An 18,861-nucleotide genomic window follows, 5' to 3' on the forward strand; every position below is an offset into this window, starting at 1 on the left:
AAAGTAACGGTACCCAAGGAATAAGTGACTAAAGTACAAAAGTAAAAGGAAATACTGTGCATCATGCATTAATGACATCACATCCAGATAATATTAATGTCATTTTGAATAAGATTTCATACATATTTTTTTCAATGTGCGAGACTGAATGGACGAGTGGCGAAAAGCCCACGATTGACTTCCCACTTTGGTACAATATGTGATGCACATTTCTTGTACATCAGCACCGTGTTTGTCCAGGAGTTATTAAACCCACTCATCACATGGCTGTCCATTGTTGGTGCCTACCGCGACGCATGGCTGAAATATATAGCGTCCATTTGTCAATTGGTTTGTTTGTTCTGAATTCATGAGGCAGCAGTTCAACAGTTCGGTCTTTTCAAAGGAAACAATCAACCTGTACCCTAAGGTTGTTAAATAAAGTTACACGTGACCTACACACATCACAGTGAGAGCCTCGTTCCACATAGGGCACGACTGTTACAAATTCCAGTCGGGATTTATATGGAAAAGAAGCCAGTGACTCTTAAGTGAGGACAAAGATTAAATCCTCATTTGGGAAATAAGCAGCGCTTTACGCTTTGCTGTTGAAAATTATAAGGTGTCCAATTTGTCGACAAAGTCAACTTTCCAAAGTTTTTAAGTTCAAGTCAACAGATACTCTGATCGGCACTTTTTACGTCCTGTGTTGGGCTACAGCGGGTATGTCTCAAAACGTTCGGAATTTCCTTATCATCCGACGTCGAACATCTGAACTCCCAAAATCGACTGAGAACATAATGCTTAACGCCGAATCAACAATTCCACAGCTTTTAAAGGAGGTATTGTCTCTGCAACCTGGCAGGTCCAATTGCAAGCCTGTCTGCAAAACGCTTGTTTGCAGCTTTGTTTGTCGTCTAAGTTATTTTTTATTTGATTTTTAAATATATTATATAGTGAAACAGAGACAATGTTATTTGAACACAATTCAACAATTTTAGACCGCGGAGCACAGCCCCTCTTAATTACCACACGTCGATGATCTGTTAACAAAACAGTAAATAAAATGTAACAATGTATATATCTTGCTGGTGTCATCAGGACGTACATACATGTATATATATCTTCACTACATTTTTAAAACTAGTGAGTGCAAGTTAAATGATTTTGACAATTTTTCTTCTCAGCCATCTGTTTTCATTAGTTCAAGGAAATGAAGTATCAGATAATGTTTAAGGAATCCCCGTATTTAAATCAATTAAAAAAAACTTCTCGAGCGTAAATAAACAAGGGCCATTGGTTGCACATTGATTGGTCTAAGTGGAAGTGGTGTTTATAGGCCAGCAGCTTGAACAGTTTGGACCGTTTGCATACAGCTAACCTAACGGGTTATGCGATATTCCGTTCACAAGTACATTAAGGTCAACAATATCCATGCCTCTCAATTTCAAGAACACATCTTACTTATAGCGCTTTTAATTTGTCTTCAATGCCCAAATGTTAAACCTGTTGATGGAGTGATGCATAAAACAACGTTCATATCCGGAAATCACGTATGAGTGAACGATGAATAAACATCGAGACGAAAGGGGCTTTCAGCATTCATTCACGATGAGCGGGGAACCAGTAGTTCTGAATTTCGTTATATATGTATTAACTGGTGTTTCTTTCTGAAAAATGAAGAAAGTTGTACGTCATTTTGGCAATGGAATGAAGACAAAACGTGAAATATCAAACTTACAAACAAACTTCAGTGAAATAAAACCAGTTTCCGGACAACGTAATGCTATTCTTTTGTGAAGCCTATGTACCAAACGGGGGCACGGGTGGCCCAGTCGTCTAGGGCGCCGCGATTCGCTGTGCAGAGTTGCGTCCCTTGGGCATGCCAGAAACCTATGATTGTAGGTTCGAATCCCGGTTCGCCCCGATTATGTTTCTAGGTTTGTCAGCACCATACCCGTGCTCGTGGGTTTCACCGAAGTGGTAAACGTCTTAGACCTGCATCACTTCGGGCTCTCCTCCCACATTAAGTGCCGTGATATAACTTGAATAATGTTAAAAGCGGCGTAAAACCCAACACTATGGACCAAACAGTTGATTTTCAGGTAGGTTATTCCATAGTTTACTCGTTGCCATTTCTAAATAGGCAATCAAAGTAACCAGTAACGTCAACCAATTGTTCAGATGACGTAACGTTGACAATACTTCTTATCACCATTTGGCAATGTGACGTCATGACGCTCCGGCTGGAGACAGTAGTACCATGGGTGTCATTTCCTACGATTTCTTTTCCATTCCAGTTTCGCCTACAATCGAGTTATAATAAAGAAAGGATTAACAGCTGACGGATACTACTTCGTCTTGTCAGGAGTATGTGAGTAGTCCATACGTGTATGCATAGCTAGAGGTCTTCCATATTCCGGTTTTAAGTTTGACATTTAATGTCAAACATGTTTTCTTCATGCGTGATAAGCATACAGCAGAATTGTGAGGTGAAATGTATTTTAACGTATTTCTGTCTGATTTGGTCGGGGGTCGAACCCCTGACCTTTTACAGGCAAACTATTAAAAATGGAGATTCATTGCAGTCAGCAGTCCTTCTTTTAGCTGGAGTTGTCTCGCTTGTTAATGTGCAAATGAAATGTTCCTCTGCATGGACATGTACATGTATGTTACTTTGCACTACTCGAGATATGAAGTAGTACGACCAGACCTGAAATCTCAGATTTCAGGATGTAATGTCTTCGAGTTTCTTCTACGCGGATATATAGTAAATATCCTCATTTTTAAGGCATGTAAGGCTGAATATTTTACACAGTGCCTTAAAATCATGCGTAGAAATATGATATTTTAGAAGCGCTTCATACCATGAACACAGAGAAGTCTTCATGTGGTGTACATGTTTACCCGGTTATGGTTTAATCCGGGAAGCAAGCCGTCTTCTGTTATCATAAACATGTTAACAGATGTATGTTTTAAACACTTTGGTCGGAAATTGTTTCATGAGTATTTTTTTGTGTTTTAGGATGTAGGGTCGGGGGGATGAGAAAACAATCAAATGTGGCAGGAAATTGTAATGTGTAAAAGCGTTAACATGGGGACAAAGCGGCATACTGTTAGGACTACGGGTGACGCTATGATTAGTATTTAGTCAAACTATTACAGGTTATAATTCGTGATCATGTAAAACTTGTGTATGAAGATGACACTTGTGTTAGGCCTTCGACATTAAGGGGATAAAACAAGGACCGATGGTCTCGGAGTCAGTATACTGTGTCTGAGCGTTGTGTCCATGTTAAACTGGGCATGGTACTTCAATGGGCAAGCACTTAAACGACATAAGCCAGGACTGGTACAAGCACCCCCACACACGCGTTGATGCACGTCGCTATTTAAGTGGTGCAATCATCTTGAACGCCATGTTAAATCCCATTTCACCGCACCTCACAAATTATATACAATGCTTTTGCACCCTCGATCTAGGATGTTTGTTGCGGTTATCTATGCGTGTATAATCAAGTGTATGTATTTTCTCAGGTGGAAGATTGCGATTATGTTGACACCCCCAACCCCAGACTTAAGGCATTAACATGGCCTGTTGAACTGTTCCCTAAGCCCTTGGTTTTTCAACTATCGCTATGTCATGAGGATGTGTACGGAATCTCCTGTTTACTTTCAGTGATAGAAAAAGTAGAAGGCAGAAAGCAGCCAGTGGAGATCAAATCGGGACAGAAGTTCGGTGTAAGTACGAAGTGTCATTCCCAAAGGGGACTACATTAGTGTCTTATGATGTTTGAACTGGGGCATCCAACATAACGTTGTATACTGACACAATACACCGAGCATGATTTAGTTTAGTTTAATTGTTGTTTAACGCCGCACAAAGCAATATTCAGCTAAATGACGGCGGTCTGTAAATACTCGAGTCTGGACCAGACAATCCAGTGGTTGACATCATGAGGATCGATCCACGCAATTGGGATACGGTGACATGCATCAACCAAGTCAGCGAGTCTGACCACCCGATCCCGTTTGTCGCCTCTTACGACAAGCATAGGCGCCTTTTACGGCAAGTATGGGTTACTGAATACCTATTCTACCCCGGATCTTTACGGGTCTACATCGAGTGTGAATCGTGATAGAACAGATAGAAGTATTTACCTTCTATTCGTGGTACTAAATATATTCTACGTTCTATCTTATATAAAAAGAACGGGGATGTTCATGGATTTGGATTTGAGGGTCACATCGTGCCCTGATTCTGAGAACCGTTCCTTTCAATCAGTGGTTTATTTAGTTTAATCTCGATTATTTACAGGCTGCCTCGATCAACATGCACATAGTATATCTGGAATATTGCTGAGTTAAACAAAACTCATTCTTGCATTTATTCAAGTCCTACACTTCGGATTACCTAGTGGCTGTGCGCACATAACACAAAATCAATCTGTTTACTCCACAGTTCTATTCGTATTCTAATAACGCTGAAAATTAATGTACAATAGTCCACTATGTGTTTTTATAACTAATGTGCTATGGTGACAACACAGGAGGACGACTTGATATGCGGGTGTAAAAGGCGACACACGGTGCTGACGAGGACGAAGACGGAGTTATTGTACATCCACAGGATTGTGAGTAGTAGCACGTATATACGTCTGTCTGCAACGTGGTAGAGAATAACAAAACGAACATAAACATCACGTCAAACTGTTTGAATTATCATCATCTATTTAATATAACCCTTCGCAATCCTTAAAATTTGATATAATAATTTTTAAAGATAATCTTACTCCCTGTGGGGTGATAAGGATGGGGCTGCACGCTAGTACGTCGGGATTATCGTGAGGTCGGACTAAATGGAGATTTGATGGCCAGACTCGGTGAACTGACTGATTAATATCGTACACCGACGTCGTGGAGTGATCATCATGCTATTGACCACTGGTTGGCATGTCCGTGTCTCGATTGACTACACCCCGCTCTGCATATCTTGAAAATACATGAGTAACGTGAAAAACAACAATTTGAAACAAACAAATCCACAAACAAAATGCTTACTTTTCATAAGTTATATTTTGTCGGAATGAAATATTCATTTGTATTTTTCACAAGATGTCATTTAATGGGATTTATACTGGTCAACGGTCCCCTAGTATTTATATAAATACTCATTAATGTTCACAAACTGCGTAAGAATTATGTGTGAAGTGAATAACCATGCTCGTTGGGTGGAAAATCACTTTCGTCTGATCACGAACTCCGTATGGCACTTAAAAAGTAGGAACGATAATCATAGCGGATCTGGTATTCAAACAGTCATCAGATCATGGTATAGGTAAGGGAGGTAACCGAAACACTAACCGGACCCACTTAAGGGATGAACCATTATATATTTAATCTGATGAAAAAAGGATATTGTTCTCGAAAATGCTGGAAGAAAATAACCTGTCATAGCCAAAATACACAGTAGATTAAAGGGTATGTCCCTTTAACAAGTATAATGCAATAACATCGCGTCGTGTTTGAAGTAAACCCGCACTGTGATAACGCGAAACCGATCTACGTGAAAAGCACGATATAGAATGTCAAGAACTTGACAATCAATTTTGAGACAATCAACGTCGGTATTGTATCACTGGAAATACCCTAAATCGCTGCCATCACCGAGCTGATCCCTCGCCTGTGTTGACGATCACGGATGGGTTGGCACAGAATCAATATGTGTAAATCCCACATCAACAAGTGCCGCGCTTCACACAGGGTCATATGAAAGAGCTACAGTTTGGAGTGACTCGTTTGTGTGCTAATGTTGGTTTCATACAATTTTCTACTTATTTACTGCATCTGCCGGAAACGAGTTGAAATATATGGATTATACATCGGAACCTGGTTAATCCAGAAACTCGGTTTTTCGGACACTTATTTGAGCACGTACAAATGCAGACGGGCCATTAATCCGTCTCTACGGCGTTGCATCAAATTGTTGCGGCTATGTAGACCTGTAATTTACCTGAATGGAATTGAGATAGTGAGTGAGTGAGTGAGTGAGTGGGGTTTAACGCCGCTTTTAACATTAAGTTAGTTATATCACGGCGTGTCAGCTTAATGTGGGAGGAAAGCCCGAAGTGATGCAGGTCTCAGATGTCTAACCTCTTCGGGTATGGTGCTAACAAACCTAAAAACATAATCGGGGCGAACCGGGATTCGAACCCACAATCATAGGTTGTTGGTGTACCCAAGGGACACACCTCTGCAGAGCGAATCGCGGCGGCTCAGACGACTTGGCCACCCGTGCCCCCTGGATGCACTTGATGTACACATGAAACAATGCGTTCACTTTAATTGGTTACCGCATCTTAAAAGTGGCAACATTTATATTAATTATGTTCGCAATTTGAACGTTTTAATATGAACATGGATGTGGATGATGTGGTTCATACGTATAAGAGATACTATTATCCTTTGTATGGATAAGGAAATATGTAATAGAATTAGAATTCTAAAAAAATAAAATACCCATCAACGATGAAGTAACGGCTGAAACACAAATAGTGATGTAAATGCATGAGTTGAATATTTTTTTGTGCGGTGAAACAATAACCTAAGTCATCATTTTTTTCAATCAGTGCTACTTGTGACATGTATTTCTCAAATATAACACAATAGGTGATACACATTATTTACAACGAAACAGTGTCGACGCATATTCACGAAGAAATGTACACCGTGTTACGGTCTTACGAAGCCTCATTTATATGCCAGACAATCATTTGATTGACATGTTGTCGTTGTTCATTGACTTACCGCTATGATCCACACGGGACCTTTGTTGACCGGGTAATGATCCGTGCTTGTGTGATTGATAGCGCTCCGTGAATAAAGCTACATTTCATGTATATTGCATGTACATTTCACAAGGCGGGGACTCACGACAGTGCGACACCGCGGCGCGGGGAATACATTGCGCGGTTTAATTCGCTGATATTTCATAATTTGATATACGTACATAAAGGTAAATATTTTGTTCAATTTGTGAATGTAATCTTATCTGATCCAGGTTCTACGTAACAACGACGGAATTATGTCTTTATTGAATGTGTTATATTTGGAAGTGTATTTCACATGCTGTACATTTCATTCGGACTGTATGACAAGACGGATGCATGGTCAGGCGAATGTATTGTCCATTTCAGTGTTGACACATCAGTCAGGCTCGTGTTTGCAGTCGTGTGGGTTTAATTATGCATGTGTACTGGAACATGATAGCCCGCAATATATTGATTTAACCCTGAATAGCGTGGTGACATTTTGTTTCCAGGACTACAAGAAGATATTCGACATGTCAGATGACTCTAACAGCCCGAAGAACCTCGAAATATGCAAGTAAGTAACTTGTTTAAGAAGCGTGTCAACACACATACTTTGTCTTATGTTGATCTACATTGGTCACGTCATTTGACTGTATTTCATGTGTAAGAGGCATCAATATCACTTGCTGTCTGCCCCACGCGATGCGTCTGTGGCAGCTTCTCTGTACAACACACGTATACAGGGTAAAAGTGCATTGTTAAAGATTGTTCATTGATCAGTAACCTCAGTGTAGGTGTGGTGAAGTGGAATTGGGTTTAACGTCGCGGTGAAGAGTATCGTACTTTGCATTGAAAACCACTAAAGCACGTGTGTGTTGTTACTTGTCCAGGTCTAGTCTAAAGCCGGTCTTGCCCACTGCATGGGGTACCATGTCGCAGTTTATCATGAACATCGATACTGACACCGAGCCAACCAGTCCTTGTTTTAGCCTCATATTGACGAGTGCCAGACAGGGTAATAAGAACCGTCTTTTAACGTTTCTTGGGATGGCCGGGGGATCGAACACTCTCAAGGCGACTGCAGTGTACATGTATATTACAGTAACAAAACGATTATAATTTTACAAATCATTACTACCTTCTATTGACGAATATAAGATAGCTAAGCGATAAATTACAAAATACGACGTTTAAAAAAAGCGATAAAGCTTATTATTTCACGATAAACATTGTTTTATCATGACGTGATTTCGGGAGATTCGAACATGCGTTCAATATTTGATAACGTCGTAAATTGGACGACGTTATTTTTGAGAGGTAGGACGAAGCGTCTGGTTAGTTGTTCCCCATAGATGTAGCTGGGCAACGCAGATGAACGCAGTGGCCGGACGATCGTACCCACAGGTGGGAGAGATATGACAATCGATATCCGGTGAAAATCAACGTGCAACTTATGAGAATACCAAACTTAACCCCCTGTACTGACTGATGCCGATTTATAGTGCTAGCCCACTGAGATACCATGCCGCAGTATACCCGACCCAGACACAGTATACTGACTCCGAACTGATCAGTCCTTGTTCGAGCCCCTTAATGCCGATCGCCAGACAGACGTACCATCTTTTAACGCGGCCGGGGATCGAACCCGGAACCTTCGGAGCGGACGCTCTACCACTGGATCACGGAGGCCCTCGGAATGGGCCCTGAACACCGTATGCTTGTATTGAAGGAAAATCGGTCGGTCTATGTGGTTGACTGATTGCGTGTAATCGTTTCTCGTGCTGTCAACCTTTGATTTGCCTGGTCCAAACACAATTATGTATGACAAAACTTGAATATTGCTGATTGCAAATTTGATTCGTTTGAGATTAGAATCTAGGATCAGAAGATCCTTGCACGATTAGGAACTCAACTTACACAACAGTGTGCAATCAGTGGTACGGAGGACATGCTCGGAAATTATGTGGCGACGTTGTCAAAAATACAAGTTTTGGACTTCTAACGCGGGTTCATCATCGCTTCATAGTTATCTTTTCGAAAGCGATTTATTTCTTATTTCAGATAACTAAAGTATGCTTCCTTTGTTTGCAGGCAGCATATTGTGTTTCAACATTTCCCCATGGCTCGGCTGGCGGAGAACCCAGGAATGTGGAGCGCTCTCAGATACAAGTGAGTTCTATCAGTTTTCTTCCTCATGCTGGACTCCGTTGGTTTGGGGAAGTATGGAAGTTTAATGTAATTATTTGTCCACACTGCGTTTCTCCACCACCCAGTCCATGGGGCCAGTATGCGGTGGAATATATGTAATGCCGCGTTTCTATATAACACGAAACACGTTAGACGCATGTAAACCTACCCATTTTTGTTACAATTTTACGACCCCGCCCAAAACGCTATTTCATATCAGAAATATAGACTAGCTTCATTTAGGGCGTTTGCAGTTCAGTAAGGGCTGGGCCGAAGGGAAAATATGGTTCAGGGACTGTGAGTGAGTGAGTTGGGTTTAACGCCGCTTTTAACAGTATTCCAGGTATATCACGGTGTGTCAGCTTAATGCGGGAGGAAAGCCCGAAGTGATGCAGGTCTCAGACGTTTACCACTTCGGTGAAACCCACGAGCACGGGTATGGTGCTGACAAACCTAGAAACATAATTGGGCGTCCCCAAGGGACGCAGCTCTGCACAGCGAATCGCGGCGCCTTAGACGACTGGGCCAACCGTGCCCCCTTCAGGGACTGTGAGACAGATTAACCTGAACATTTGAAACACGTTTATCTCGGTTCTCACTTCACGATCCCCTTCGACAGTAGCGACATTTTCGCCAACGTTATTCAACTTAGCGTCTGCCGCGACACAATCGAACACGAGGGAGTGATGGCGTTAGTCGCCTGTGACTACCCATTTCCTATGTATTCACATCAATCTTTTGGAGCTTGACTCTAAACACAGTAGAGGCACGCAAGGGGGTGTTCTGCGACCAGGGCTATTATAGAAAACTCATCATGTTGTAAATCCTTCCACAATAGAGGTGGTATTGATCATAGGACATTAATCAAGTACTACAGCGCTGGTGTCAATACTATAGCAATACATAGAGGGTGTCTATTACCTTGATTAACATGCCATTGATCTCAAATCAAACCTTGGTGTTGACAGATACGGGAGGTTAATTGCACGCGACAGCAACGACGTCGATTGGATCTACGTCATCAAATCGGTAAGATATTTCAGTATTTTGTTCTGATTCATCACACTAAATGTGTTAAATGTTACACAGTTACAAAGTATCTCCAGTTTGAATTCCTGTTGTTGGATGTAGATTCTATATTATGCTCTCATGTACCTGTGACCGGCATTATCTGTGTTGTCACCAAACGTATTGCAAATGCAGGATCACCCAAACACTCTTTGCTACATTTTAATTCTAATCTGATAATAATAATAATAATAATAATAATAATAATAATAATAATAATAATTATAATAATAGTAATAACAAAACAGTAATAATGAAAACAAGACATTCCACAGTTTTCGTAGATGATCACGATCCAAGGATGTGGGACATAATCTCAATGTCAGTGTTGATTTTGCTGATGGTTCTGTACTGCTGGACGGTACGAAAATGAGTGTCAACCAAGAGAAATGTCATATCACATCGGCCCAGAGATGCCGGAGGATGCTATCTGAACGACCACTGCATCGAGTTTCTGTGCAGTGTGTTGAGAGGTACGGCAGCCCTGCAGAGTCCTTCGCTTGGATGAAGTCGTCTGGCCTGAAAAGTGAAACAGAAGGCTTTCTGTTTGCTGCTCAGGACCAGTCACTTCCCAGCCGAAACCGTCAATGTGCACCAAAATGTAAATATGAACTGTAGATTAGGTAATGAATTTAATTAGACTGTCCAACACATTGTCAGTGGATGCCCAGCGTTGGCACAAACACAGTATCTTAAGAGACATGATGGAGTGGCTTGATCATTTTATTAGAGTCTCTTCAAATCTTGTGGTTTTGATACAGAGGTCCATTCATGGTACGACCCGGAATATGTAGAGGGCGTCATGGAAAATGATCAATACAAAATTCTTTGGAATAAGCCTCAGACCTTACCAGGCCAACAAACCTGATCTTGTCTTTTTTATTATTGAATTTTCTGTCCCTTTTGACACTAATGTGATTGACAAGATTGAGGAAAAACATGGCAAATATGCAGACCTCGCTTTCGAAATGTCACACTTGTATCCCAAGTACCAAGTTGTCCGACTCCCCATTGTTCTCGGTGCCTTAGGTTTGGTACCTCCCAATCTGTTGACTGACATTGGGAGAGTACCCTGGTTTGCTGCCCTTCTGACAATCTGGCTGTCTGGGCAGCGTGTAGAGGGGGCAAGGGCCCTGCTGATGATGAACCTAACCAGCCTGACTGTGCCAGGATCACCCAAACCCTCTTTGCTGCATTTTTTATTTTAATCTGTAAATAATAATAATAGAAGTCGGTGTAGTAGCAGTCGTAGTAATAAGTCAAAGTAGTAGTGGTGGTGGTAGTAGTTGTTGTCGTAACAATAGTAAAGATCAATCTTGTAGTACTAGTACTAGTAGTAGTAGTAGTAGTAGTAGTTGTAGCAAAAGTCAGCGTGATAGTAGTGGTGGTTGTAGAAGTCAATATGGTAGTGATGGTAGGAGTAGTGATAGTAGAAGTAGAATTATCAGGACTTGTTGTAGTCATAGTAGTGGTGATATTAATAGTAGAAGTACACAGATGTGTAGTAGGCTGCTTATGTGCTCCTAAGCCATGGCTTATGCTGCTAAACAGAGAAGGTAATATACATGTTGTTACAAGGTAGCAGTGTGAGGAAAATGGGTAACTATACTGTCATAACATAGTTAATGTATCTGTTATTAGATGAAATGTTAATACCTTTATCGGTTCCCAAGATTTTGACTAATGATTCGAAAACACACGTTTTGTATAGCCCTCCCGATAGGGATTACAGGAAGGATATTAATCTGAACACACGTTTTGTATAGCCCTCCCGATAGGGATTACAGGAAGGATATTAATCTGATCCGGGTTTCACTGAATGTTATTGTGAAGAGATCTGGATCGGACCCTGCAGAGGGACAAGTTAGTGTAGCATTCTGTGTGGTGTAGCACGAAACGGAAAGCCATGTTAAACACATAGCATACATTTCTGCGTTATAGTTATACTACACATGTAAAATTTCATGTCCGAAAACACTTGTTCACTGTTATCATGTAATTTCGTGATCGCTGACATGACCCCGTAGTGCGGGAAAAGAGCAGATGATTTAACATCTCACAACAATGACATGATGTGTGTCAAACATGCTTGCATCATGCATGACCCTAGGTCACCTTGATATCAAGACCGATGATGAGAGATGTCTCAAAGACATGTAAATACATTAAAATGGGTTATAACATGAAATATAATTAAACTACCTCAGCATATCATCAACACTTGATTTACTAGAACCGTTGATTAAAACAATCCCCGAAGTTGAAAATTAATACATTACATCAGGTGCGCAGTCGTCAGAAGATCGGAGGCCAATGTCTTTGTCAACATACTGTTTAGAAGTAAATCAAAAACAAATGGTACCCGCTTCTCAAAACTGTCTTAGCTTTTAATTCTTCTTTGGTATTGGGATGGCCCCCTTTGGTTCCACATCTGCAGATTTCAAACGTTTATCAAGGGGAGATAATTCGTTATAAAGTCCTTCGAGATATGCTGGTTGCATGCAATGTTGTCTTTGTGAAACAACGAAGAGATACCAAGGGTGTTACTCTTTTACACACACGCCTCAGGAATAATATCACGGGCATTCTTCGACAACATATGTACAGGATTCCTCACCTATAACACTACTGTTGGTATGACCTGAGGTGTAGGGCGACCTTGGGTCATGCATGCAGCATGAATGTTTGACACACAATATGTCATTGTTGTGAGAAGTTAAATCGTCTGTTCTCACCCCCAATACAGTGTCATGTCAACGGTCACAAAATGACATGATAACAATGAACAAAATATGTTTTTGGACGTGAAATTTTACAAAACTGGTAACTTTGGTTTGTTCAATGATTATTATTCGATAAAAGTCATTTTCGTCGGCTGATTGTATGTTTAATGGAAAATAATTGTGAAAAAACGGGGGCCAAAATTATGGATGACGAACTATAGTTCCGTAGTTGGACTTTGAGATCGTAACGTAAATAGTTCCGTAGTTGGTCTGTGAGATCGTGACGTAAATAGTGAAGTAGTGTGTTGGAGGGGAGTTAAACAGCTTTAGCGCTTTTAGCAAAACGAGACTAGAGAACGTTTAAACACACAATAAGTGCGTGTTTTGAGTCCTTCATCCTGATTCCTCCGCTATGTACGTTGCAGGGAGAGGCCAGAATACTGAAGTATCTCGAGCCAGACAACATCGACCTCAAGGCCAGAAGGAGGAAGGTGGCATCGGCTCTGGCAGCACAGTCGTCATTCCATAAGAAGAAGCAGATACTCAACTTCATAGAAGATCGCGACTACAGTGAGGCTTGTTCAAACTCTTTTGATGGAGAACGAGTGATAATGTATTGACCGATGCTAGTTAGGTTATGTTACCCGGGCACGAAGAGGAACAAAGATACATCGAGCCATGTCAACTGAGGGACCGATTTACGTCGAAGTTTCTTTCTGCACACTTAAATATCTTTCAGTTGTCACATTCATCGAAAACTAACAAACGACAGTAAATAAATATATAGTTCTTCCCCGTTGATCTATTTCATTTGGAAAGTATCGTAAATATTCGGAGAATGGCTTACATAACTATATCCAGATTATTAGTTCTGTTGGTATGTTGCAATTGCAAAAATGCCTACTATGGCAATTCAGGCTGGAACATAAGAAATGCACCTTACATATTGCGGGAACATGAACATAATAGAATCGATCTCAGCCAATCAGAATCACATTCAAGGTAAGATTATTTACACTACGCTCGTAATCATTGCACACAGGAAGACAATTTATACCTACATCTCTTCCAAATGTTAAGGAGTTATGTTGCTCTGATCGTTGTTCCATTCCCACACTCGTCCTGGTCATGGTGGCTCTGTGATCGTGCTCCTTGGTTTTACATTTTGTTTGTCTGTTTGTTTGTTGAACGCTGCATACAGCAATGTTCCAGCATATGTGACGGCGGTTCCACTCCCCTCGGCGTACGATGACACACAATCAGCCAAGTCTCCGAGCCCGACTACTGGACCCTTTTAATCCCCTTGTACATATCCCCCAGGGGACAAGAATGGTAGTGAAGTGGGAGACGCCGACGACATGAATGATAATGGGCTTTAATCCTACATTTAGCTGAAATGTTTTAATTGCCAAACCAAACAAAGAAAACAATTGATCTCCTGGTGTACGATCCATGTGTGTATATGTTTGTGTCTTATCTTGAGTTCTCTTTCTTGACTGATATACGTCCCTGAAGTTCTATATCTCCCATCCAGAGAAAATGTTCCAAATTATCAAGAAAGTAAACAGGTTTAATACTTATCATTACATTCTACTGTCTGGCGATTTCTGACGACAATATATCGCCTATATCTTATAAGAGGAGGGTGACCTGGGGATTGTGTGGACTACGGTCGGTCCCAAATCCAATACATCATTACATCATAGGATATGTTTTGTTTCTCTTTCAGTTAAGTCATCCTACAGACCCTCCTCCTACCACCCTGGACGCCGGGACGGGGCGATGTCCGCACCCCCTACAGGACGACGCTCCTGTGTAGGGACCCACCGCGATTTTCTTAGTCTACCAGCCACGCCCCCTTGTAGAGACCCAATTGAAAAGACCCTAGTGAACAATTACACACAGTCTGTTCTCAATCAGCCAGAAAACAAACTACCTCAAATTGTTGTCTGTGGAGGCAACGACAGTGACGAGGGAGACAGTAAAGGTCAAGATAATTTAGAAAATGGGGTCGAGGTTATTGACCTCAGTGACAAGGTCAGACAAGGACGAGTTCCGAAGAGCAATGGAACAGCGAAAGGGCAAGACTCCAGGAGACAGTCCAGGGTTTCCCTAGGTTTGGGACGTCAGATGAGCACATGTCGCTCGCAGGGAAGTGGTCGGTGTTCTTCAAAGGGCGGCCAGATAACGATAGGAAAGACAACTCTTCCTGCCTTCGTCCAAGTGGAGACTTTGCATCCAGGACAAGTGTTTGTATGTGTGACATGTTAAAGTCTATGAAATAGATAATTAAAAAACCGACCGTTTGATATGCTACGTGTGTGTGTGTGCGTGCATGTGCGTGCGTTTGTGTGTGTGTGTGTGTGTGTGTGTGTGTGTGTGTGTGTGTGTGTGTGTGTGTGTTTGGAAATTGAATTCGATTCGAAAAAAACACTGCCTCAGATTGAAAAATATAAATAAATGTACAGGACATGGTGTTTTGTGAATCAAATAAATTGGGCTCATACTTTCAGAGAAAAAGAAGGTTGTCATGGCTCATTATCCGAAAACAATAACCCCCCCCCCCCCCCCCCAACTCTCCCGAATATGATCGCTGGTACTTCAGTATATTAATAACATTATATTAAAATACTTTTGGCTTATGACATTTTGCTATCCAAATCCAAATTCTCACCAATGTGTGACGTAATGATTGGATTTGTCCATTTTTCCAGGGTTTACGTGCATGCTTGGATGCAGAAGAGAGAGGACCTGCAGTCAGTCTAGTGAGTTCAATACATTACAGATGCTCTTATGAACACGTCACGTCAATACAATTTTCAAATCATGCATCTTAAACTGCACAATTAATACGCCAATAACTAAATATCCTATACGTAACATATACAATGAAGTAATATATAATTCCATATGTCAATGAAGTGAGTAAATAATATATTAATTATATGTTTTAAAATAGTTTTACCCTTTCGAAAGTCATTCAGTTTTATGAATTATTTCTGCTTAATGAGAAAGGCAAGCCCCAGATGATGCAGGCGTATACACATACACGTGTAGAACTTGAGCACGAACACATCTACACAGTGTATGGTGCTGATTACCACGAAGCATAATGGAGGAGAATCTTGGATTCGAACATTCGACCATCGGATACTGGCAAGTCTAAAGAGCGAGGAGCATTGCATTGCTTACCCACCTACGCCCCTACCGTCAAGTAAATCCTCCTTAACGAAGTTGAATAATGAATTTAGTTGTTTTAGTTTATTATCTGTCATTGTAGGTAAGCGGGGAGTGTGAAATTCTACAGATTAATAAGAAGTTCTTCATGAAGCACTGCGATGATGCAATCTACGGACTGATACGACTAAAGGTATTCCTATTCAATATTATTTATATTTGAATGAGCAAATGATGAGAAAATATCAGGGTCTAGATGTTAGAAACGATCTTAAGTGAGAAATCTTTTAACAACTTCAGAGACAATATATCTTATGTTTACGATAATATACATTTTCCAATAAATCGTGAACCTATTCGTGCAGACGTAAACCAAAGCATTTCGTACATAGCTATGATACCTAGGTAGCGCAGCTCAATTGTACTCGAGACTGAAATAGTGGGGTGTTTCTCAATGACGTCACGAGTATTTTCCAAGGACAAGGATTTCACGAGGACAAAAACAATAATAGTACCTAGAAAAGCAAGAAGTACTCAGGATGGGTTGATCGTTTTCATCACGTCACATGGTCTAACATGCATCTGTTTGAGTGACGTTCTGCACAATCCTACATGTATCACATATGTAGACGTTTAGTTCTCATCATAAATGATGATATTACCACCTTAACATAACAGAAAGAAATGTGATGTAGTTATATGGGTAATCCCATGCATTTATCATACAACCGACCAACTAGATATTCTGTACATGGAACATGGAACTCCTTAATTAGCTCCCTTGCGACAATAGAGCTAATTCAGGAGTTTGTCACTTTCAAATTGCAAAATTTGAATGTGACTAATTTGACTTTCGTTCACAAGGGAGCACATTTAGAAGTTGTCACGTTACATGTACCGACCATCTAAGTGTTTGGTTGTATATATAAAGGACACCACTCAAAACTAGAGTATGAACTAAGATTAGTTACCACTGAGTAGATAGCTAGGTCATTGATAAAGACTGCATACACCTTCCGTTTTCATCATTCGCAAGTTATACATAAAATTATGATGTTTCACACTTCTTTCAGCATCGACTCGCATAAAACATATTTTTAGGCTGTCGAGCCGATAGCTATGGATCACGTATATTTAGGGACAACAGTGATCTAAGTTGGTACGGACTAACTGCAAGTTGTGATTTTAGTCTACAGTGATCTTAGCACTTGGACTTTCGGATGTGCGGGGAGATGGACGATCAGCTGTGTGTCGCAAAGTTACAAAATTGATGAAATATGGCTTGGCGATGCATTCGATAGCATGAGAAAAGCTCCAGTATATCGAGATGACGAGTTCCATCTCGGAATATTCTTGGTTTTCTGATCAATATATATCATCATCATCATCAGCAGCAGCAGCAGCAGCAGCAGCAGCAGCAGCATTAAATATATTTTTTATGCATGTCAATATATGCCGCCATCTTGGCTGCAGAGGGAATGTATATGCTGAGGACACGTATGGAGGAGCTATCTTAAGATATATTACATTTTTACGATATCTGTGGTATTCGATAGTTTCGAAAATAGGCTATGACTGTGTAGGATTTCCTTTCGATAGATTTACGGTAATCTCATCTATAAGGTAGTTTCGAACAATGTAAACCCAGATCCTATAAAACGTCAACCCTCAGATTACTAAATGTTGCTATTTTGTGACTTCATGACTATTGGATGACGTCATGTGGTAATTTGCTCAACAGTGATGCAAGAAGTCATATAGCCTCAACTGACCAATCGACATTAAAAATAGTTAATATAACGTTTTTCGCATTGGAAAATATTGTTTTTAACACATTTGTTTCCTGCACTAACGAATCAACTTTAATCATTTGTTTAAAAGAAAAGAAAAAAGAGGATGGTTCATTGAACTGACTGCGTTTAATTTTATAGGCCAAACCTTTCCCGTCCGAGGAAGAGCTGGTGGACCGTCTGGATGCTAACCTCCAATGGGAAGAGTACAAACACAGAACTCTGGATGAGTTCATCAAGCAGTGCCGGCGGCTGGACAGATAATCCTAAGATGCGGTTGCAATGGAAACGGGATGAGGTGGAGCTTCCAGGAAGGAAACACTGTGACAAATGATGAAACATACTCTGTGCAGTGTGCTCTTTCCAGGATTACTCTTGTGTTGTGAGATTCTTTCTTCAAGCACAAGGCAGATGTTGGACTATTGTGTTCATATAACCACGTTCAGAGTGTTGAGATTAAATCTCAAACATATTAAGGCAAATGCAAGCTTAGAATTATGAACAATGTGTTTATGGTGTACATGTGTATGTGTGTCCCTCGTCAACCCTTTCAACAATGCAAATGTTGTAACGTCTCCATGCATTGAAACAATGTCAGTATAATTTCGTTTTGATGGCTACTGCTGAAAAGGCAGCTCTTATCTGAACGTGAATGAACAAGCGTGGAGTTCCCGAGATGTCTCATCAACATGGCTGTGATAGTAAAATGATGCTTGGACAAAAATAAAGTCGCTGCTTCTACTGCAGGAGGACTGTGTGATCCTGTATTGCATCTCAACACTTGTTTTGTAAAACAATTAGTCCTCGGTTCCGCGCATCGTAATCGTATTATGAATCGAACCCGGTTCCTTTGGATTCAAGTAGAAGACAGAAGGATGCGGGTCATGAGTCATACGATACACAGCGCTCGATATCTGTAAATAATTGCCATGCATATTTCAAATGAATCCATGTTTACAAATCTGTGTAAAGTTGCCCAGTGATTCTCCTAAAGTGGTAACGTCTAAGACCTGAATCATTTCGGACTTTCTTTAAACATTAGCTGCCTAACTGTAATACTGCTCAAAGCGACGTTAAATGAACTCACACACCTCGGTAGTAAACTCCAAAGTGATGCAGGTTTAA

General features: G+C 40.8%; 1 protein-coding gene across 3 annotated transcripts in view; it reads left to right on the forward strand.

Annotated features, from left to right (window-relative positions):
• The window catches only part of LOC124141859, a 44,459-nt gene extending 25,956 nt beyond the window's left edge, over window positions 1-18,503 (forward strand). For all 3 annotated transcript variants that reach the window (XM_046510015.2, XM_046510014.2, XM_046510016.2), the window contains 11 exons: window positions 2,280-2,353; window positions 3,659-3,720; window positions 4,530-4,613; window positions 7,301-7,365; window positions 8,883-8,960; window positions 9,947-10,007; window positions 13,195-13,339; window positions 14,499-15,022; window positions 15,484-15,534; window positions 16,050-16,139; window positions 17,878-18,503. In XM_046510015.2, coding sequence (XP_046365971.1) covers window positions 2,280-2,353; window positions 3,659-3,720; window positions 4,530-4,613; window positions 7,301-7,365; window positions 8,883-8,960; window positions 9,947-10,007; window positions 13,195-13,339; window positions 14,499-15,022; window positions 15,484-15,534; window positions 16,050-16,139; window positions 17,878-18,000 — 1,357 coding nt within the window. In that variant the 3' untranslated portion in view covers window positions 18,001-18,503. The remainder of the gene's footprint in view (window positions 1-2,279; window positions 2,354-3,658; window positions 3,721-4,529; window positions 4,614-7,300; window positions 7,366-8,882; window positions 8,961-9,946; window positions 10,008-13,194; window positions 13,340-14,498; window positions 15,023-15,483; window positions 15,535-16,049; window positions 16,140-17,877) is intronic.
• Window positions 18,504-18,861: the final 358 nt, after the last annotated feature.

Source organism: Haliotis rufescens, unplaced genomic scaffold (assembly GCF_023055435.1).
Source record: "Haliotis rufescens isolate VD_foot unplaced genomic scaffold, xgHalRufe1.0.p SCAF_7, whole genome shotgun sequence".
Taxonomy (NCBI): Eukaryota; Metazoa; Mollusca; class Gastropoda; order Lepetellida; family Haliotidae; genus Haliotis; species Haliotis rufescens.